Here is a 24,391-nt window from a genome sequence, read left to right on the forward strand (position 1 = left end):
TCTGTCCCAGACGTCACCTCTCTGCTGTCCAGAATCCTGGAGTGTCTATCAGCCATATCCTCCTTCTTCTCCTCTCGCTTCCTCAAACTCAATGTGGACAAATCTGAACTCATCATCTTTCCTCCATCTCATAGATCTTCATTACCTGACCTATCTATCGCAATTAGTGACATCACGCTTTCCCCTGTACCGGAAGTCCACTGCCTCGGAGTAACCATTGACTCTGCCCTGTCCTTCAAACCACGCATCCAAGCTCTTTCCACCTCCTGTCACCTCCAGCTCAAAAATATCTCCAGAATCCGTCCTTTCCTCAACCGTCAATTTATTAAAATGCTTGTGCATGTCCTCATCATCTCCCGCCTCGACTACTGCAACATCCTTTTCTGTGGCCTCCCTGCTAACACCTTTGCACCTCTCCAGTCCATCCTTAACTCTGCTGCCCGACTAATTCATCTCTCTCCTCGCTACTCGTCCACTTCCCCCTCTGCCAATTTCTTCACTGGCTCCCATTCCCTCAGCGTATCCAGCTCAAATTACTAATACTGACCTACAAGGCCATCCATAACCTGTCTTCTCCATACATCTCTGACCTAATCTCCCGATATCTTCCCTCACGTAATCTCTGGTACTCCAAAGACCTCCTTCTCTCCTCCACACTTATTTGCTCCTCACCCAATCGCCTCCAAGACTTCTCCCGAATATCCCCCATCCTCTGGAATTCTTTGCCCCAACACGTCCGACTATCAACCACATTCGGATCCCTCAGATGGAACCTGAAAACCCACCTCTTCAGGAAAGCTTACAGTCTGCACTGACTCTGCTGCCTCCTCACCACTAACGGAGTTACCGCTTCACCAACACCGGAGCTCCTGCAACCCTCGACCTACTGTCTCCTTCCCCACCATCCTGTAGAATGTAAGCCCGCAAGGGCATTGTCCTCGCCCCTGTCTGTAATTGTTAGTTAGCTTACTGTAATGATATCTGTAATTTGTCTGTAACCCCTTCTCATGTACAGCACCACGGTATCAATGGTGCTATATAAATAATAATAATAATAACCTGAGCATGCTCGGGTGCTAGCCGAGTGTCTTCGGCGTGCTCGAATAATATGTTCGAGTCCCCATGGCTGCATGTCTATGTTAGATAGCCACAAACAATACAGGGATTGCCAAACAAACAGGCGCGAGTCCTGAATAAAGTGCGTTATTGGCAAGGCAAGAGATTTGGGAACTGAAGGTCACTGAACGATGGGACCCTGCGTTTTCATTACTCGCGGAGGCAGGGAGTTAATTACAGTAATAAATTATAACGGCTGGCTCCATAATATGTATGATATGGAATTATTCACCTATAATCCTCTTCTTTGAAAAAGAAACCGCTCACGCCATCTTGGCCTTTATAAACAAATTCATTTATTAATAGGCTCTTAATTCATACAGCAACTTGAAATACAATCGTCCTGAAAGTTTCAGACATTATTTTCCTAAAGGTCAGTTTTTTTCAGTTTTCGATTATAGAAATTTGACTTTTTCAGTCGCTCGGCAGAAATGGAATCAATTGAACAACATATGAATTAATGAGGTGTAAAATCACGCCAAGAGACATTTATCAATAAAGCGGGAAGATGCATGAATTTTACAGCTTGGTCAAAATGGCAGAATAGACGTGAAATTTAACATAATGGAGCGGGAAGGCCATGATAAATGAGTGATACAATCACTACGGGGCAGATTTAAAAGAACGGTTATAGTTGTTTCCCATAACAGCCAATCACTGCGCAGCTTTTTTTTTAACAGAGCTGTTTAACCCCTTTAACCCCCAAGGTGGTTTGCACCTTAATGACCAAGCCAAATTTTACTTTTCTGACCACTGTCACTTTATAAGATCATAACTCTAGAATGCTTCAATGAACCCCAGTGATCCGGAGATTGCTTTTTTGTGACATATTGTACTTCATGATAGTAGTAAAATTTGTTTGATACGACTGGCGGTTATATGTAAAAAAAAAAAAAGAGAAATTTGGCCACAATTTTTAAAATTTTGTAATTTTCAAACTTTTTTTTTGCCCTTAAAGATGAGCATTACATCACACAAAATAGTTAATAAATAACATTTCCCACATGTCTACTTTACATCAGCACTTTATATAAACAATTTTTTTTGTTATAAGGGTGAAAAGTTGACTAACAATTTCTCAATTTTCCAACAAAATGTAAAAAAACCCCATTTTTTTAGGGACCACATCACATTTGAAGTGTATTTAAGGGGCCTATATGACAGAAAATACCCAAACGTTGCACCATTCTAAAAACTACACCACTCAAGGTGCTCAAAATCACATTCAAGCAATTCATGCAATTTTTGGAACGTGAGAAAAAAATGTACATTTAACTTTTTCACAAAAATGTTTACTTTAGACCCAATTTTTTATTTTTGCTAGGGTAACAGAAAAAATGGACCTCAAAATGTGTTGTGCTATTTCTACTAAGCATGCTGATACCCCAAATGTGGAGGTAAATCACTGTTTGGGTGCATTGCAAAGTTCGGAAGAGAAGCAGCACCAGCAGACTTTTTGAATGTAAAATTTGCTGGAATAATTAGCGGATGTCATGTCGCGTTTGGAGAGTCCCTGATGTGCCTAAAGAGTGCTTCACAGAAGTTTATAACGTTGAGCTGTGAAAGTAAAAAAAATTAAATCCCACAAAAATGTTTTTAGCTCCAAATTTTGCATTTTCATAAGTGAAACAGGAGGAATTGCAACACAATTTTGTGGATATTTTCCTGAGTATGCCGATACTCAATTTGCATAGGAAAACTACTGTTTGAACGCACAGCAGTGCTTGGAAGGATCGCCATTTGACTTTTTGAATGCAAAATATGCTGGAATAATTAGCAGACGCCATGTCGTCTTTGGAGAGCCCCTCATGTGCCTAAACAGTGAAAACCCACACAAGTGACACCATTTTCCGCATGGAACTTACCTAGATGTGTGGTGAGCACCTTGAATCATCAGGTGTTTCACTGAAGATTATAACGTTGAACCATGAAAATAAAAAGAAAAATCACATTTTTCCCACAAAAATGTTTTTTAGCCCAAGTTTTGCATTTTCATAAGGGTAACAGAAGAAATGGCACCACTCAATTTGTTGTGCAATTTTTTTCCGAGTACACCAATAGCCAATATGTGGAGGAAAGCTACTGTTTGGGTGCACAGCAGGGCTTGGAAGCAAAGGAGCTCCAAAATTTGCTGGAATAATTAGCGGACTCCATGTTGTATTTGGAGTGACCCTCATGTGCCTGAACAGTCAAAACCTCCCACAAATGACACCACTTTGCAAATTAGACCCCTCAGGGAACTTATCTAAATGTGTGGTGAGAATCTTGAATGGCCAGGTGATTCACAGAAGTTTATAATGTCGAGCTGTGAAAATCAAAAATCATATTTTCCCCACAAAAACATTTTTTTAGCCCCCCCAAATTTGCATTTTCATAAGTGTAACAGGAGAAATTGCACCACACAATTTGTGGTGTGATTTCTCCTGAGTACGCCGATATCACACATGTGGGGGAAAACTAATGTTTGGGTGCACGGCAGGGCTCAGAAAGGAAGGAGTGACATTTTGGAATGCAGCCTTTGATGAAATGTTCTGTGAGTATCATGTATCTTTATGAGAGCCCCGATGTGCCTAAACAGTAGAAATCCTCCACAAATGATCCCATTTTGGAAACTAAACCACCCATGGAACATATCTACATGTGTGGTGATGTGGTGAGCACCTTGAACTCCTAGGTGCTTCACAGAAGTTTATAACGTAGAGGAGTGAAAAAAAAGTTACATTTTGCCCACAAATTTATTATTTTAGCCCTATTTCTTTTATTTTCACAAGGGTAACAGGAGAAAATGGACCCCAAATTTTTTTGTGCAATTTCTCCTGAGTACGCCAATACCCCATATGTGGTCTAAAACTAGTTCTGAGGCACAGTGCAAAGCTCAGAAGGGAAGAAGCACCATTTTGATGTTCAGACTTTGCTGGACTGGTTTGAGGGTCCATGTAACACTGGCAGTTCCCCTGAGGTACCAGAAGAGCAGAACCCCCCATAGGAGTTCCCGTTTTACAAACTACACCTCTCAATGAATTCATCTAGGGGTGCAGTGATCCTGTTGACACCACAGGTGGGTCACAGAATTTTATACCATTGGGCAATGAAGAAAAAAATAATTACATGTTTGTCATCAAAATTTTGTTTTAGCCCTAGATTTTACATTTTCACACTGGTAAAAGAGTAAAAATGGCACCAACATTTGTCCCACAGTTTCTGCTGAATGTAGAAATACCCTATGTATCGCTGTACAGTACTGCTTAGCCATGCGGCAAGACTCGGGAGGGACGGAGCGCTATTTGCCTTCTGGAGCGCAGATTTTCCTAGAATAGTTTGAAAACTCCATATACCGAGCCCCTAAGGGCTAGAAGAGCAGAATCGCCCCTCAAGTGACCTCATTTTGGAAATGATACCCATTTGGGTATTTATTCACCGGTGTAGTGACTCCATGGATGTTTCCAGAAACAAGCAGCAGTAGATGTTGCTGAGTGAAAACTGCAAACTGCCGTTGTAGTGACCAGAACGTGGTAGTGACCAGTACATGTAGTTGTAGTTTTGGCACACTTTGGGGATCAGAAGGGAAGTGGGCATTTGGATTTGGGAGCCCAGAATTTGGTGAATTTATTTTGGGGGTCGAGGAGCCACTTCACTTTTCCAGAGCCTTTGTGCTACCAGTAATGTGGAAGCCCCCTATATTTCCATTGACAGATGACAGACCTGAGTGGGGACTTGCTTTCTTTTGTGGATTGAGTTGAAGCTTTTATTTGGAACATTTTACATAATGCTTGGGGTCACATTTATCCTGCGCTCTACACTGAGCATTTACTTTGGGGTTTCCATCTTAATCTCAGAGTGACGTGATTCAGATGAAACCCTCGAAGGATCCATTCGCTATAATGAGGCAGCTCAGTTAGCTCTGTTCATCTATATCCTTTTTCCAGAAGTGCAGAAAACTGTGGTGGATTGTAATTTTACGAACACCTAAAAATGACCAGACGGTGTCCACAGTGGCTCCATATGCCTCATTATAGGGAATCTTCATGATCATGAGTAAGACTTCATAGTTGAAACGCGTTGATCCTCCTCACTGGTGTGCCAGGTGTTTGCTATGTAAAGATTTTTCATTTTGAAGAACTATCTATCGGTTTAGTTGTCTAATAAAGTCTCACGAAGTTTGAACTGCCTCCACCTCCAGCTGGATCATTTCTCTTTTTGACGTATACATACGTCCAAGGTCGGTAAGTACCTAGAGACCTGGACATATGGATGCGTCCAAGGTTGTCAAGGGGTTGTAAAATGAAAGTTGAGTTCTGATTGGTTGCTATGGGTGACAGAGACAAATTTTCATTTTGATAAATCAGGTCCACTTACTTACAGTTAAGGGTACTGCATGGGTATGCACCACCATTGATGACCAATCCAAATTAGCTAGTCAAGACCCATGGTCAGTGTTGCACTTTCTTAAAGGCTAGATATTTACAGAGAGTAGATAAAAATAGATAATAATCAACTTTGGCCATGCTTATTGATGTCAGGAGACGTGATAATTATATTCAGATGTTGATTATCTGTTCAGGGTATTTATAAGGAATTGAGGAAACCACTGGTTGAATGGTGCCACATTTACAAGGAAAATGTCAAGATAATTTCACTAATAAAACTAGTGGCATGGCTAGATAGGTCCAAATCCAACAATAAAAATGACACCTGTCTTGTAGTAATCCCATGTGCCAGTGCTGAGAAATCAAGCTTTGAATGTATATGCAAATTAGCCTTGGGGGGGTGTCAATGCATGCAGAAGCTATCAACACCCCCCCTATGTACAGCACCTCCAAGCAAATTTGCATGTAGCTTTACAGCTTAATTTCTCAGCCTTGGAACATCGGATTACTACAAGACAGGTATCAATTTTGATGTTGTAATAGGACCTATACATTCATGCCACTAGTTTTAGTAGTAAAACCGCCCTAACAGGTTCCCTTTAAGCCCTATTTCCAGGAACACCTCAATACTTTTGAGTGTGGTTTTGTTAAACCCCAACGGTTTGCAGGATTGTTCCAGCAAAATTGAGATTGTGGGTAAACATCTACGATCTCTTTTCTCTGCAGATGTTCCTTAACCCATTACTTGCCACATTAGAAATTTTCATTTTACGGATTTTTCAGCGTCCCGATATTCAATTAAAAATGACAATGACATGATTTCCTATTTTGAAAACATTCATTTTACAAACACAACACAAAAAATTGGACCTAATTATAAAAATTATAAAATCTTAGTTGCTAGAAGCAAAAGATTAGGCGTTCCAAAAAAAAAGTACATTGGTAGATAATGGGTTAACAATTAGTTAATACTGGGTGTCTTGCTGCCAGAACACCAGAGCTGAGGAGGAGAACCTGGTAGCAAGTGTCAATTACTATACAGGCAAATGATTGATGCCTAGTATGCCCCCTTGGAGCCATGATTTTTCTAAACCCTGACCTTTTGTGCTACGATTTGCTAAAATCAAGACTGTCAAGTACACTGGTGGTTTCCGCTTTGAAAAATCTATTTTTTTGTGCTGGAGTTCCATTAAAATTAATTGATTGCAGGGTATCCTTCTCCCTGAATCCCAGTGCTCAGCAAGGAAACATTAGAGACATGTTCAATTTCTCTGCAGCACCCCCGCAGGAAAAATGAAGCATTACAAGATGACTGTTGAAATCAATGGGGGGCTGTACATATAATGCATTGATACACTGGGTCCTCAGAAAGAAAGACGCTTTGTAGCCTGTTTTCTATCCCTTTTTAACATTAAGCAAATAAATAGTGAAATACAACTAACTGCAAAGCAATCCAATGTGTCTATACAATGCTGTTAATTCTTTAGTAGCTGTTTTATGGCCTAAAATATAACATCAGATTAGGAGAGGAGGGCTAATTATGATACTCTTTGCCTGGAGTAGAAATTTTTCTAGTTATGGCGTTGATTATTTACTCTTAATTGATTCAGATCCTGAAGCTTCCTATAAAATGAGATATTTTCTCTTGTAATGGCTTTCTATTTATATCAAATTTCTCTTGATTTACAAAGAGGCTCATTTTTTTTCTCCGAGCTTTACATGTCATTATCGCATTGTCTTGGGTTTGCTTGTATTTGACAGTGATTAGCAAATAACTCTAATTTTTTAAAATGAGATTTAAGATGGCTGTGATTATAATAAATGGAATTTAGAGGAAAAGGGAAGTGAAATGATGATTAAAATGAAGATAGAAATAAAAGTGAATAATATTCATTGTAATTTTTCTATGATAGAGGAAGGGGTTGCTAAATGGGTCCTTAAGGTCCAGCAACCCCAACTTCTAGGCAACTTTGGATCCAATCACTTGAAGCTTGAGTCAACTGCATGTCTTATGGGATGAGTCACTAATAATCGATTAGATCTTATTGATAAGCTGTTCTGTGTGAACAACACTTGCATAGCAAGGTTCATCTGAGAGTGACCTGTGCATTAAAGAGGTTGTCCCATCAGAGACATCCCCTTCCAATGAGTGGCCACTCCTGGCCATGGTTGGGAACTTTCATGGATAATTTTCTAGCGGCATTATGTTTGTAGACTTTTTGAAGGATCTTCCTCTCAAGACTTATGCAACGCCCTTCCTTCCTCATCATGTAGCCAAACCCTATATGTGCTCTTGGATGCCGGGGTTCCATCTGATGATAGGGCATCCATGTGTGAAGAAACATTTCTTAGATGACTTTGAAGGAAATAGCAAAAAGGATGGAGACTCTACCGCAGATGAGGTTAGAGGTCAGAAGTATAGCTTGAGGCTAAGAAACTGGTAACTGGTTGGTTTTCTTGCAATTTTGTTGGAGGGGTTCGCAGTATAACAAACTGAAATAGTCTGGATTTGTGTCTTTTATTTTGTCACTGGTGAGAAAGACACTTGCCCACCCACCTTAGGTTTAGGATAGAGGAAAAGTATTTTTTTTTAAATGGCATGGTTGTATTTTATGATAGTTGTCCAACTGTCGGTGGCGGTATTCCGTCTTCAGTGAGGATGAAAGTTTTATCCCTGAGCACGCTGACTTACAGAAGATCTATCCTGAGTTTTATAAAGTTTACAATAGTAGTAGACTAAGACCCTCCCATCATTCAGTTCTTTATGAGGGAGCCGCTGCCAGACATCTCTGGCGATGGCTTATCTTTTAGTCAGCAAAATGATCAGCAGTTTGAAATTGGTCATGGCAGATCCTTCTGTGCCCCGGACATCATCTGTCGAGATGATTAGATTGTCGGCCGAACAATTATCGGCAGCATAGAGTGGTTGGGAATGAGAGATCTTTCCAGTAGGATTTGGGAAGGTTAAGTCATGTCCCTGCAATCCGTGGGTGTCTTAGTTGTCTCCTTTTTTTGAGAACATTTATCTCATGATTTTATCTGAGATTTCTACCAACAAAGAGACTGTTGGCCATGTGCCCATGGGAAAAAATAGGTATTGAGCACACGTAGAAACCTACCACAGGACAATCACAGGCAGAAAGGGGAGACAAAAAAATTATATTACAAGAGTACCAATCCAGCCTGTGAACCCAGTACTTGTAAACCACTCATCCCCTGTGTAACAAGAGTGGGGAAATACTGTGCCATGGTCCAAAGAGAGCTTAGAAGGGCAATACTAGGTGAGAACATGACTTTTCAATAAAGCCTCTGATGGTGGGGTTAGGCTTGGCTCCCGATGGTCGCCAGGTGCCACTCCAGGACAGACCTCAGACGCACAGCATTTGTCCCCCAAGAGACTGGGGGCTGGAACAGCCTGGATGGAGGGGACAGCTGATACAGGCAGGCACTGGCACGTGTGGACTGGCGCAGCTGGCATACAGACTGGCACGGCAAGTGCTGGCAGGGCCGGCTGTTATACAGACTGGCTTGGCAAATGCAGATGAGTCTGGCTATTTTGCAGACTGCCATGGCAGGTGCAGTCAGATATGGCTGTAATACAGACTGACAGGTACCAGAAAGGAGAATAGGGACGGACAGACACTGGATTGGTGAACAGGGACGTGAGAACTAACAAGCTTGTTCGGGAACAGACTAACAACATTGCACAGGCACCTCCATGCAGGTGCCTTAAATAATAAGTCTCAGTCATTGGCTGGGGACACTTTAGGATGGAGCAAGGGCCCTTTAAGAAGGGGCCTAAGCACAGTGCCCGGGGATCAACATGTAGTGTGCGGGTAGCAGCAGGCGAGGAAGAAGGAGTGGGATGGGGGCCGTGGCAGTGAGTGAGTCGGCATCCCTACCGGGGAGAGGGGCGACGTGCAGGAATGCCAGTGCTACACCCGACACCAACATTAATGTCAGACATTTTTCTTTCTCATCGCACCAAACAAGGCAATTTTGAAAAATTGGTTAATATTAACGACAAACAGTCTTACACGACAGCATAAAACACATAAAACTCAGCATAACCTAAACGTGAAATCCATAATCACAGTGAAGATGGGAAAGAACATTGCATAAATCACATGAAGACAACAAAAATGCCAGTAAATCAAGGAACCTCCTCAAGGAGAAGAAGTAACCAAACCGACAAATAAATCCAGGTTAATAAAATAATAAGTAGGACTATAAATAATTAAGAACCCACAAAAGTTGTACAAAGACTTCTGTTTAGTCAGCAAGTAAAGCAACAAGGCAATAAAATATTGGGAAAAGAAAACAGCATGCGTTAATATTTGAAGGTCTTCTTCTCTGGTGGACATGGGCCCATAGACCCCAAATCAATGCTAAATATTACCAAATTTTATTTAAATCGAAGGCAACCATTGACCTCTTTTTTTTGTATCTTCACAATTACTTTTTTTTCTTTTTATATAGGATGATACCTCCAAACAATCGAAGCTTCTTGATCAATGATTTGGCTCCTGGTCGGGAGTATGACCTCTGTGTCTTGGCTGTCTACGATGATGGAATGACGTCACTCACTGCCACGCGGGTCGTAGGATGTGCCCAGTTCAACACGAAAGAAGATAATGGACAGTGTCAACCACTTCACACCCAGTTTCTTGGAGGCACCATGATCATAATCATCGGCGGAATCATTGTGGCTTCTGTGCTGGTTTTTATCATTATCTTAATGATCCGATATAAAGTGTATAGTGGTCAGGAAGAAGGAGGAAAAGCGAGAGTCAATAATGTCTATTCGCAGACAAATGGACAGCAAGGGATGTCCTTTACCCAATCCTGTGTCAAGATGACAGGAGCGCCAGAGGAACTGCCACTGAATTCAGACTTTACTACTGAAGATGAGATATCACAAAGCACAAAAACCACAGAAGATGCATGTGAATCAAAAAGTTCTGTGTCCAAACAAGGTGAGCTATGAACCATATAGAGAGTCAAGAGCAAAAAAAAATGATTTTTTTTTCAGAGATTTTCCAAATTGCTTGGTGCCCATGGTAGCATGCCCCTTAGTAAGCGCTGAGAACTTTCTGCATGTTTGGGTTCATTCAGGCATAATTTTTTCTCATATGAGTGCCATCCACGTTTTCACAGATAGCATTCTTACTTTATGGGTTAGTTCACAAGTCAGATTCTTTTCTCAGACTGAGTGGTCTGCACAAATCATGGAGACTTGACCAATATTGATTTGAGTATGGTATCAAACTGACCAATGTCAGTCTATGGGTCTGTGAAAAAATCGGATATCACTCAGATGTCATCTGTGTGCTGTCCAGTTTTTCACGGATTGTTTAAGAAGCTTGAGAAATCATCATAATTTTTTTCTCATCCAAGAAAAACTGATAAAACTCTGACCAAACTGTGATGACAGTCTGATCAAAAACACTGGTGAAATGCAGACTTTTTTTTGCATAAAAAAATGACTGACATGTGAAAGAGTCCTTTTATACTACTGGCACACATAGTTTTTCGAGGAGTTTTTGGGAGAGAAACTAAGCAGAAGCTCTCCAAATCTTTTTCCAAATCGCAAAACTCTTCAAGAACTTTGAGGTTCTGTTCAGTTTTTGCTCCGAAAACTCAGTAAAAAGACTCTGTTTATATAGCTATACATCCAATTTTTCCATGTGGTGGTCTGTGTTAGTGGTTTTACAATTGAAAAACACATTTTTTTTAGTGAGTTTCTAGTTATTTTTGAACTCGTTACGCTCTAAAAAACTAAAAAATCTCTTAGCCACTTTAGGGTGGTTTGGGTTCCCTTAGTACCTGATATACCTGGTTTAAGGCCTGTCTTGCCTCCACTATGGAGCACTGTCTGCATTTATATCTCCCATTGAACTTATTGTTAGTGGTATGTATGTTGCTCCACTTAGTGGGGACTTTAGGCTGAAAAAATGTTAATTTGGAATTTTATGACCATGGCAGGTTCTAAAAATTCTGTGGAGAAGACACTATCCTGTGAGTGGACAGATGTCAACATCTGAGGATGGAAGGTATGAAGAACCGGCTTCTGATGCCGCAATAAACTTTTATAACATTGCAGGACTATGATTTTGATGTCAAAGTATTTATAAAATCATCATCAACACAACTTAGTATCTTCGGAGTATGTTCACAGGACCTGAAATGGTCAATGGCTGAAATGGTGGAGGTCCACAAGATTGGTACCTCAGTAATTTCGATGTCCAATTTGTGACATCTCTCAACACAGTTGACGCTAATCAAGTGATGTAATTCCTCAGGTAACATAAGTACTCCTTTTCTTAAAGGGGTTCTCTGGGAATAGATAAATATAAATAAAATTCCATTATGAATACATTCCTAAATACCTTTAATTAGTAAATCACTCTCTTTCTGTCTATAAAAGTAATAATTATAGTTGGAGTAATATTCACCTGCGCTAACTACAATAGGGTGAAAATGTGGAAATCAGATATGGGTTAGAAATATGGGTTAAAAACCACTTACAATTTGCTAATGTTGGAAAAAGTATGGATAGACTCCAGATCCTGTTTGATGCCTGTTGCGGGTGGCGTTGTTATTGGTGCCAATATGGGTACTGTGCTGTTTGCAGATGCTCTGGTGTTTGAGGATGTTCACTCTTGTATCGTCTTAGGGTTCCCCCTGAGGGATAAATGTACACCTCTTAAATTGTTATTACACTAGTCCATATATAGAGCCTAGAAATGTGGGTCTGGGTGTACTCACTCTTGATGGGCGGTCAACATGCTGATAACCATCAGCTAGTGGGAGGCGCTCAGGGCAGGATATATGTCCTGTGTAATGGAGTTTGGGAGGATCGTCTCCCTGAGTGAATGTGCCAATACAACATACAGATCAACATGCACACATGTTAATAGTGCCCAGTGCACTGACGAATACTCACTGATTCCCCGTGCTGCAGGGTCTGGATATCGTGCAGGTCGCAAGCGAGTTACCGCTGTGATTTTGTGAGGTAGATTGTGGGTGAGGCTGCGGCGAGAGCCACAGGACCGCGAAAAGCCTCGCATGCCCCGGCCGGAAGCAACCCAGAGGTGGCGGTCGAGAAGGATGGGTGGAGCTAAGGGTGATGTCACCGAGCTATGTAGGACAGGTGTGCTGTGGACAGCCAACCAACGCGTTTCAAGGGCTCTTCGTCTGACGAAGAAGGCTAGAGCCCTTGTATGTTGTACATGTTGAGTGAACATCCTCAAACACCTGAGCATCTGCAAACAGCACAGTACCCATAATGGCACCAATAACTTATAACGCCACCCGCAAGAGGCATAAAACAGGATCCGGAGTCTATCCATACTTTTTCCAACATTAGCAAATTGTAAGTGGTTTTTAACCCATATTTCTAACCCATATCTTATTTCCACATTTTCACCCTATTGTAGTTAGCGCAGGTGAATATTACTCCTACTAGTAACCCACCTTTTTTTGACAGGTGTACACAGACCCTGTACCAATCACCAGCAGCATTCTACACAAAGGACTACCTGTTTTTCCTCAATAAATTTTTATTTCTATTTAGGAGCGCCAGTGTTTTTTGTTTTTACTAATAATTATAGTTACTTATTGTAAATTGACGTGTCCTAGACTATTAATAGGACAAAATGCCTGTGAGCATGTAAGTAGAAAGCTATGCTTCTTCCTTTTATATTCTCCCAGTATATAATCTGAGGTAATACTCGAGATACAAGGGAAGAAAAGGTAAGAAGAGGTTGCTCACACTGCTATCCAGCATGTATTTATGATCGAATACTGGAGATACCCTGGGTGCTGAGGTAAGAAGAGGCTGCTCACTCTGCAGTCTACTCTATCTGATTTAATACTAGAGATACTCAGGGTGCTGAGGTAAGAAGAGCCTGCGCACACTGCTGTCCAACTTGTCTATATGATCTAACACTGGAAATATCAAGAGTGCTGAGGTGAGAAGAGGCTGTTCACACTGCTGTACATCATGTCTGTATGATCTAATACTGGAGATACCAGGGTGCTGAGGTAAGAAGAGGTTGCTGCTACTGCTGTCCACCCTATCCGATCTAATACTGGAGATACCAGAAGTGCTGAGGTAAGAAGAGGCTGCTCAAACTGCTGTCCAACCTGCATCTCTGATCTAATACTGGAGATACCAGGGGTGCTGATGTCAGAGGAGGCTGCTCACACTGCTTTTCACACTGTTGTACACCATATCTGTCTGATCTAATACTGGAGATATCAGGGGTGCTGATGTGAGAAGAAACTGCTCACACAGCTGTCCACTCTGTCTATCTGATCTAATACTGGAGATTCTCAGGGTGCTGATGTCAGAAGAGCCTGCGCACACTGCTGTTCACCTTGTCTATATGGTCTAATACTGGAAATACCAAGGGTGCTGAGGTAAGAAGAGGCTGTTCACATTGCTGCACATCATGTCTGTATGATCTAATGCTGGAGATACCAGGGGTGCTGATGTAAGAAAAGGCTGCTGCTACTGCTGTCCACCCTATCTGATCTAATACTGGAGATACCAGGAGTGCTGAGGTAAGAAGAGGCTGTTCACACTGCTGTACACCCCGTGTATCTGATCCAATACTGGAGATACCAGGAGTGCTGAGGTAAGAAGAGAATGCTCACACTGCTGTCCACCCTGTATATCTGATCAAATACTGGAGATACAAGGGGTGCTGATGTCAGAGGAGGCTGCTCAGACTTCTGTCCACCCTGTCTGTCTGATCTGACACTGGAGATACTTGGGGTGTTGATGTAAGAGGAAGCTGCTCACACTGCTGTCTGCCTTGTCTATATGATCTAATACTGGAAATGCCAGGGGTGCTGAGGTAAGAAGAGGCTGTTGACACTGCTATACATCATGTCCACATGATGTAATACTGGAGATACCCTGGGTGCTGAGGTAAGAAGAGGCTGCTGCTACTGCTGTCCATCCTATCTGATCTAATACTGGAGATACCAGGAGTGCTGAGGTAAGAAGAGGCTGTTCACGCTGCTTTCCACCCCGTCTATCTGATCTAATACTGGAGATACCAGGGGTGCTAATGTCAGAGGGGGCTGCTCACACTGCTGTCCACTATGTCTGTCTGATCTAATACTGGAGATACCAGAGGTGCTGGGGTAAGAAGAGGCTGCTCACACTGCTGTCCACTCTGTCTGTCTCATCTAATGCTAAAGATAACAGGGGTGTTGAGCTAAATTTTGTAAGGCATTTAGGAATTTATTCATAATAATTCCTTTCTACTTTTTTCCTTCTGTTTTTCTTCCTTTCTTTTTCTTTCTCTTTATTTCTTTCTTTCTCTCTTTCTTTCCTTAATTTTTGCTTTCTCCGTTTGTTTCTTTCTTTCTCCTGCTTCCTTCATCCACTCATAGAAAGGCTGTGAGTCCTGTTGTCCTCATATACAATATCCATGACTGACAGCTTTTGCATTGGTTTTACCAATGCAGAGAATTCTGGGTTCTGGGTTGTCTCACAAAGGTAGCCAACAGTCTCGGTTCTTCAATTCCATGTCATGTAGCATTACATGAATGGCTGTCCATGCAATATCGGGCTGCTTTCTGGTCTACTAGAGCAGATATTCATTGTATGAGCAGGGTAGACATGTCCATTGGGCATTCCAGACAGGCGTTGTAGTCTTGAGAGTTGTGAGACAATTCCTTGAATCTAAATACCATCTACTTACTAATTCACGAGTGCCTTACATGATTTCCCCAGGAGTAAAGTGAGATGTGTATTGTGTCTACTAGAGAAAACAATTTCAGAATCTTCTAAAAAATGACTACTCGAAGAAGCCAAGAGCATTTGATCTCTAGACCAGAGTACAAAGTACCAATGGATGGGTTTCCCTCCTCTCCGGATGAGCATTTGGTGCATTATTTATTGCCTTGATGATTTATTTAGTGTTTGTTTGTCTCGTAAGGATGAAGAAATGACTAAATCTGGAATACCGGAAGTCTATGAAGCGATCAGATGGTTAAAAGCTGATTCATCGACAGAGGTTATAACGCTGCTGTTTCCTGACCCTCTCATCTGCAGTCGGATTGCTGTTACAGACTTGTTGCCATGGAAATGAGCTGGATAAAGTTTCTGATCCCCCTTTCCATATTATTCTCACAAACATGATCACCCCCCTCCCCAACCCCACCCACCACCCAAACCAAACCGTATCTTCTTCAAACCACCTTGGACAATGATGGTCTCGACTCCATTTCTATTTCCCACCAGACCTGAAAATGTTTTCTAGTTTTTTATTTATACTTTTGTAAACCACCCAGATGTTTTGTAATAAAAATCTCTTCAGAGGAGGCCGGAACGGTGGATTTCTGCACACACACAAGTAGGTCGTGTGAAATCGTATGGGCAAAGTTTTGTCTAGCAACAGACAAATATAACGCATTGTACAATAGCCTTTGCGAAGGAGATACTGTAAGTAAAAGCAGAACAGTATGGGAGGTAGTCTGAGGATGCAGGGGCGGCCGGTAGATTGCTGTGCTTACAACAATGGCGCCAATCTTGTTTTAAACTTGAAAGGCATCAATTGAATTTCCCATCCAGCCGGGAAACCAGATGATAAAATAGAGTTTGATGTATATACGCTGCACTAGGGCTGCCAGGCGAAACCAACATTTAGAAATTCAGTGCAGGAGCAATTCAATGGATGATGTGAGCCCATCGATTATGCACAGATTTGACATAGGCTAAACTGGGGAGTAGTGTGAGAGATTGTGAGTAAAGATGGGCGAAGCCAAACAGCAAAGTTCGGGGTCCGTATTGAATACCTACTGTTCGGGCACGGACACCGAACATGGACTTCACTAAGAAGTTCATGTTACTGTTCGGGTTTGGCACCACAAATACTTGGTGTTTCCCATGCTGTCATCTGCATGATAGTGCGAGAAACAACGGCAGCTTCCATCGGTGGTAAGATCATTTGCGAGTTCTTTATCCTTAAAGAGAACCAGGTTAAACTTATCAATTTTTAATCCTTTTTTTATACTCGCTGCCCCCCTGGTTAAGCATTTTTTTTCCATTTTTTTTAAATCCACCATACAGTTCCAGAGGTATGTGGCTTTTTATTTAGTGCTGATTTCTATAATCTTTACAAAGGCAGGCCTAAAGGAAAGTCTGTGGCAGGTTTTACCTCTGTTGCTTCTTCTTCTAGCTTTGTTCTTCTGATGCTCCATATACACAGGAATCCATCATACATTACTGTTGTTATATACTTGCAGCATGAAAGAGGACATAATAATTTTTTTCCAACGTGAATATTATTTTTTCATCCTTTTTTATTTTGGCTGCCCCACTCCCCCTGAATATACAGTTTTGTTTTGTTCTTTTTTTATGGTCTTTACAAAGAAAAGCCTGTGTCAGGTTTTACCTCTGTTGCTGCTTCTTCTAGCCTTCTCCGCCCTGTGCCCCATATACACAGGAATACATCGTACATTACAGTTCTTATATAATATCTTACAGCTTACTAGTTGGACATGAAAATTATTTTTTATTATTGCTGCCCCTTCATTATGCTGTTTGCTTCCTCTAGCTTTCACGTTCTGATGCACCATATACACAGGAATCCATCGTACATTACAGTTCTTATATAATATTTTACAACTTGAAATAAGACATAATAATATTTCTCCTTTTGGTGTTTTATTAGCAGCTACACATGGCTTCTTCCCTCATAGTGGGATGTACAAGCTCAAAAGTTTAAAATATTGGAAAGCCTAACTCCAGTCTTCGTTCTCTCTTTTAAAGGTCCAGAGTTTTTATCACCAAAATGCAGAGGGCATTTTTTACATTTTTCTAATCATATATAAAAGTTTTAGAATTTGTGTTCCTTTTATTTTATGAAATTTCTCTGGAGGTGAGAAGTACTCATTAGAAAAGTTTATAATGTTTAAAGGGGTTTCAGAAACGCTTTTCAGTTGAGATCCCATGGTAAAAAAAAACAACTGATTTTTCTTAATTTACCCTGCCCAGGTCCAATGCTGGATCTTCTTGGTTGCTCTCAGTACCTGTTGTTGTCTGCAGTGCTGACGTCACATCAACAGCGCTGCAGACAATTGAACGCAGCACCTTTGCTGTGACAGAACTGGACCAGGCCAGTTAAATAAAGAACTTTTTTTTAACTATTAAGAGAACTTAATAGAAAAAATTTCTGAAATGGAACAACCGCTTTAAGCATTGGCAGAAAGAGAACTGCCAAAAATTTTGGAGAGGTGAATGCCAAAGTAAAGCAAGGTGCTGCAAAGAGACAAGAGTTATCAGGTATTTGAACAGGTATCTGAAGATGATTTCTTATCAAGTTGTGGTGGTTTTTAAAAAAAATGGCAATCAGTCCTATTGGTTGTGACTTACGACTGGTAAAACTCTTACTTCATCATTGATAGGACAAGCCAAGAAATGGAAAGTTAGTTATTATTTTTTTAACAAAGTAATTCAAAAGTGATGATTCTGGCTGCACTTCTTGTTGTCACTTTTGCAAAAATGTCTACCACAATTAAATAGAACTATACCAATATCCCACAAAAGTCTGGTTGTGGTAAGAAATAATTCCAAAAGATTCTATTATTCAATAAATGGAGGACCTGGGTGACAAAGGTTATGATATTATTTCATATATAAGATTGACAGAATATTCATTGTTTCTTTCTTATGACCTGGAGTCTGGAACATGTCAAAATGAGATGTCAAAGTCACGTCTGAGCAGGACCATAATTCATATTGAAGATTTATGATTTTATGATGCCAACCTATTCCTTCTGGGCCCATAGTCCCCGGGGACAGACTCAGGCTTCAAAGATTTGTCCTTGGAAATGTCAATTTTCTTAGTGTTGATGAAAATCATGACATGCCCCTCTTATTTTGGATGTTAGATTTAATCTTTGCCTTAGGCATGAGTTATGTTCTTGCCAAGGGCACGATGCAGCATGTCCTGGTGGTCCTGCAGCTGTGTGTTACCCAACAACCCACTGATCAAATAAGAGCCCATGGCCAATGTGACTTTATATTTGGAACAGTGAGAGGATCAACCAAAGCATAAAAGTAAGACAAATGATAAGAAAACTATGATTGTTAGTAAAACGACGGGAAGGAGGAAGTATACAGCCTCAGATCTGGGCAACATGTATATTATTGACTCTGTTGCTGAAGGAAATGGATAATGGTGGCCAAATACTATTTTCTGACCTGCTCACATTCACTTGGCTGCTGCATTGAATGTTCTCAATATGGGAGTAAGGAATGAGTGACTACAGGCACCTTATATCTATTATCAAGGGATCAACATATTGATATTGGACAGGACCCATCCTTTTCCCCCTCTAAAGTCTGCCCAATGAATTGCGGTTGACCGTCGTTGGGCAGTGCCGCAGAATTTGTTGTATTCAGTCGACGTAAGTTCGATATATATGTTTAAGTGTCAGTCACATTATGGTTTGTCCTGTTTTTTGGGTGTTTCCATCTATCCCCCCCCAAAAAAAAAAATAGGATAGAATCAGAACCTCCGAAAGAGACACATGTAGAATGCAAAGTGGTAAATAGAGTTCAAATTGGCTCAGTTTGTGCTTTTATTAGCTGTATCCATCTTTTCAGATGGATACAAGAATGTAGTCAGCCAGAAAAAGCACAGACGGAGTCCATTTGAATTATGTTTCTCCAATTGCATTCTATGACTCTATCTATTACACAGCACCCAAAGGAAAGGGTCAAAACGCAATGTGAACGGCCTCTTACAAACATGAGCCAATGCCCCGCACTAAGTAAATAAATAGTAATAGAACATGTAAATAACATAGGAAACTTGGTTAACATTTTTTTGGACAAAAACACTTAAAAGCTATCCCATCCCACCACGACAAGGTGTATCCAACCGGGGCGGTACCTAACTCTTCACCTCACTGTGCATCAGCAGATGTAGAAATAGATAAGGGCAGTGTAGGATTTGGGTCCCTACTGTTCAGGTCTTTAAGGAAAGATGCTTAAACAAAATGAGCAGCCCAAAGTTTTTTGGATTTGGTTTTGTTGTTTTTTACTTTGTGCAAACAAGGGACGTGGATCCCCTTTTTTGGGGCTGTTCATTTTATAATGTAGCTTTCCATGGGCAGGTACCTGAAGAGTCAGAACCCAGATCCTGCTCTACCCTTATCTATTTTGACATCTGCTGACACATAGTGAAGTGAACTACAAGAGTTAGGTACCATCAAGATTGGGTACACCTTGTTGTGGTGGGATGGCTTTACTTTTTTATCAAAACATTATCTTAGTACCTTGTGTTATTTACATTAACCATTGCTATTTCTTTACTTGCTCATTTTGCTTTTATCTTGGGCTCTGTTCATTAAATGGTCACCGTGTGAATGTACCCCTATACTTTGCACTTATACCAACATATGCTCTGGATCAATTTTTTTAAAATTTTGTCTTGAGCTTAGACCAGAGGTAAAACAAAAACTTATTTACTATGGGTTCTACTTTTTGTGGAAGCTGAGTTAATTGATACATCTGAAGTCCAGGAACAAGATCATTTGTGATGTTGGTGTGAATGCTTTATGTGCCATCATTCTCAGATACTTTTATTCCCCATTAAATCGACAGCAGCCCCCGATAAAAAATATTTGAAGCTTGTTAAAACAGTGCCTTCTTCATAAATGATCAAGCTTCTTCCTCTCTCTAAATTTGTACTACATGGGGCCCACCAATAAAATGAAAAGGTGCCACCAGTATACCACACTATAATTTGAGAGGAGGTGAGTTCTCTATGACGCTGCACTCCATAGAGCCTACTATGTCGACAACATTTTCCCATGGTTAGAACATAGTATTTAGGTAGTGTAACACACACACCTGATAACAAAAATGATAGAGACATCTTTGTCCCTATACATATCTGGCCTCTTGGTCTGACATATCCCAAGATAACTGGAGTAAGACAACCAACTTTGTGATACTGTGTCGGGAGATATTTATGCTATATGTGTATATGGAGGCCACCAGTGGGTTGGATGTGAATTGAAGCCCTTTGAAGGATTTGCTAGCAAGTAGCAAATTAGTTTTTTAAGAATTTAAGTACTTAATGAAATTTAGGGAAAGTTTTGGTTGGGCACATCTGAATGTTACGCCAATGAACCTATCACTCTAAAAGTCTGGTGAACCTATGAAGAAGCAATTTTCCAAAGCCTACAGGTGAACTTCTTGCTAGCGTAACATCAAGATCTGTTGATCAACGTCCTGAGGGCTACTGGATTTACTCTTCGACCGTCATTGACTTGGTACATAAAGCTACAACGTGAGCTAAATCATAAAACTATTTTGCAAGGTTTGACTTCTTTCTCACACTACGGTGCAAAATAAGCAGAAAACAGACACTGAACTAAATGCCAACTTAGGCAGTTAATTGGCTGTAAAGCGAGACAGTCTGTCTACCAGTCAGCGCCACTTTCAGGATTAATAGTTTAGTCAAAATCAGGTCTTGATCCTCTGTACTTTTAATGATGACCAGTCTCAACGCCGATAATCAGCTTTTCCTTTTTGTCATTTGTCTCTTAGAGGGACAGAGTTGGGTTCAGTTGGTTTCAGGCTATCGCTGTCCTCACCGCTGACATAGACTGATCGCAGCTGCCAGAGTGGAAACGGAGAAAAGATACCAGACACGAAATGAGCAAACCAAGTTCTTTGAAGCAAAGACTTTTCTTTTTATACACTGTAAGCAATTTATCATGGTGGAAAAACAGACTTATTTAGGGGTCATTTACATTATAATACAGCACTGATACCAATCTATGAGCCTGACCGTACCTCTGATATCATATGGAGGTATAGAAGATGTAGCAAATGTTAATGCTTAACTTTGTGTTCCATGATGCAGCAAATCTGGAGAGACTGTCCGCTACTCAGACAACTCTTCTGAATCCCCATGTTTTCCGCAAGTAAAAAAATAACACTTAGACTCACCTCTGATGCTGGCGCCTTTCCAGCAGTCTCAGAACTGGTTCCTCCGGGGCTCCCATGACATTATTATGACACCCAATACCTGTGGCCAATCAATGCTGGCTTCACTCTTCACTCTTCCCTACTTAGGACAAATCAAGACATCCCGAGGACATGACAGCTGCGGATGCTCTTTCATTACCTCCGAATATCAATTACATCCATAGGAGAGTGAAGCCAGCGCTGATTGGCAGCAGGGAGTATGTGACATAATGTTAGGTGATCACTGGGAGATCCAGCACTAGAAGTGTTATTATTTTACTGAGATGGAATCATGGGGATTCAATAGGAGTTGTCCAAGCAGTGGACAACCCCTTTTACTTGACAATATATACGACACAATGGGTGACAGCTTGCTGATCAGCAGAGGTCTCACTACTGATGAACAGAGCAAAGTAATGCTACTGCAGAACAGAGGAAATTGAGAGGATCCGAAGTTGAGCATGTACAGTGCCGCTTCATTTGAAGTAGGGATCATGCTCGATGGTTGCTCTATCCATTCTTTGCTTCACTGTTGTTGTGCAGGCTGGAGGTTCTGGGAGCTTTGGACCCCGGAATCTTACAGCTCCAGTCTGAGCGCGCTCTCACCCGGGGTACAGATTCAATAGAAAGCATAGACTATGATGACTATTCAATCACTCCACTCTGTGAGTTCTCAGACAGAGAGATATGCACTGTAATCGGTTGAAGCGATAGTTGGGAGTTTCAGGATCTGGACTTCCACTGATCTGCAGACTTTACTGTAAAATATGAAAAGTCAAGAACAAAGTTACCGGGAAGCTCATCTTTAGGAAATGGCAGTGAAGGTTATAAAATATTTTGCTCCAGTTGAGGTCACTCTGGTGGTCTCTGTTGGGTCAAGAAGTAATGGTGTCCATTCACTTATTCAGAACTTCATCCGATTTGCATAGCCAATGATGTCTTGTTTCAGGCACCAATTCCTGGCCTTGGCAGTTCAGTTACTAGAAAATGGGCCATCATCACTTCCTATCCTGGTGGAGACCACCACAGCGGCCTGCGCTGATGTGATGGGTGGTTGAGTCAGTGAACACACCTTCTGTTATTATTTTATAACATTTTCTGATTTTTCTAAAAAAATGTAAGTTGCACCATTCCTACAATGCCAATTCTCAATTGCTGAGAGAGGGATTAAACCTGAAATATCATACTGTGGATATCTACGTCCCAGATCTGCAGCAATTTACATATGGATGGAGTATTTAAAAACTGTTAGAGCGAACACCAGGGAGTGGAGACTTTTCAGACAGGTGATGCAGCACTCTGCATACCACACAAGTGGTACTTTCCACATTAGGACCCCTCCATAAGGGCATTCTTTATGCAATGTGCCTTTACTTAGTCTGATTCATTCTGACATTAAGGTGCCATATTAAAATACTCCCCATTTTTCTGTTTCCCCACATGTACACTCCCCTGATCACGCCTTATAACTAAGGTGGAAATGCGTTGGGAGGGAAAAAAAATTGTTTTAGGGTTCAATATATTGGGACAACACTGGAGTACTACATTTGCTACTGCATGGGGCATGACAGGGTTAGATAGCCCTCCCCATCGGCTACAATGTCCCAGGAGGATCCGTGAAGGACTACATCTTCACTTCTTGTCTGGGTGAGATCTAAAACAATTACCATTTACTTGGCATATTTACATAATCCATGTGATATATGACAGACACCCACACATGTGATTCCATTGTCTATGTGTAGTGTGTTTTGTTTGGGAATTCCTTGTTCTTAAATGATATATTAAAGGTTATATTTTAAGTATAATCTCTCCATGCTGATTCGAGAACTAGATTCTGAGAGAACTGATTCTGACAGTACTAGTCAGTATGTTCTACTGTGCATCTTTCTATTGAAATGAAACATGGCATGCATAGCATCATCCACCTGACCAATATTAAGTTAGATGTATTCGTCCGGGCTTACAGTGATGTGAGTGAATTCGTTTTGTTCATCCCTTCGATACGTCGCCAAAAATATATCTCTCATAAATATTGGATCAATGTAAACCTCAATATTCATCACTGACCACTGCCTCCAGAGAGTCTGAGACAATTCCTTTGAACAGAGGAAGTCCCTGTACTGCTACGTCACCGAAAATATATCTCTCATAAATATTGGATCAATGTGAACCTTAATATTCATCACTGACCACTGCCTCCAGAGAGTCTGAGACAATTCCTTTGAACATAGAAAAATCCTTGTACTATTACGTCGCCGAAAATATATCTCTCATAAATATTGGATCAATGTAAACCCCAATATTAATCACTGACCATTGTGACCACTGCCTCCAGAGAGTCTGAGATAATTCCTTTGAACAGAGGAAGCCCTGTACTTCTAAGTGTATGAATCCTAGACTTGTTGGCTGGTCCTCACAACATACCTTGTGACCTTGTGGTAATTACTTGTTCACTGCAGGAGATCCTACTTCAATGGAGGTTGAAGTGTCAGTTCTTTCTCACTTCTCTTGTTATAATTAATCCCATACGTTCAATTTGAGGATGATATGTCTTTATGGATTTTACAATTTTTCTGTACAACAAAAACCTTTGTACAATCCAAGCATCATCAGTTTTTACATTTTTTAGCACAAATTTGCCAAATTCTACAAATTCTATGCATTGTACATATGGCACAATCCGGAACTGAATGATTACAAGTATGGCCTCATTCACGGACAGCAGAGCTATTGAAAAAGGTTTAAAAGAATAATAGAAAGTGTCGATGCTTTTGAAACAGAAAACAGGAAAACCCCTTTAACTCCAGGCTTTGAATTGGTATTTTTGGTCTTTCCAACAGCTCGGAGATTTTTAGAAGTGGGATTTACTGGTGGATAAAAAGGCTTTGTCATAGAAATT

The 24,391-nt window shown here is 40.9% G+C and overlaps 1 protein-coding gene across 2 annotated transcripts in view; it reads left to right on the forward strand.

Moving 5' to 3' along the window:
- The window catches only part of LOC143805998 (leucine-rich repeat and fibronectin type III domain-containing protein 1-like protein), a 334,629-nt gene extending 318,805 nt beyond the window's left edge, over nucleotides 1-15,824 (forward strand). For both annotated transcript variants that reach the window (XM_077285872.1, XM_077285871.1), the window contains exons 3-5: nucleotides 9,963-10,459; nucleotides 11,469-11,536; nucleotides 15,440-15,824. In XM_077285872.1, the coding sequence (XP_077141987.1) occupies nucleotides 9,963-10,459; nucleotides 11,469-11,527 (556 nt within the window). In that variant the 3' untranslated portion in view covers nucleotides 11,528-11,536; nucleotides 15,440-15,824. The remainder of the gene's footprint in view (nucleotides 1-9,962; nucleotides 10,460-11,468; nucleotides 11,537-15,439) is intronic.
- Nucleotides 15,825-24,391: the final 8,567 nt, after the last annotated feature.

Source organism: Ranitomeya variabilis, chromosome 2 (genome assembly GCF_051348905.1).
Source record: "Ranitomeya variabilis isolate aRanVar5 chromosome 2, aRanVar5.hap1, whole genome shotgun sequence".
NCBI classification, from domain to species: domain Eukaryota; kingdom Metazoa; phylum Chordata; class Amphibia; order Anura; family Dendrobatidae; genus Ranitomeya; species Ranitomeya variabilis.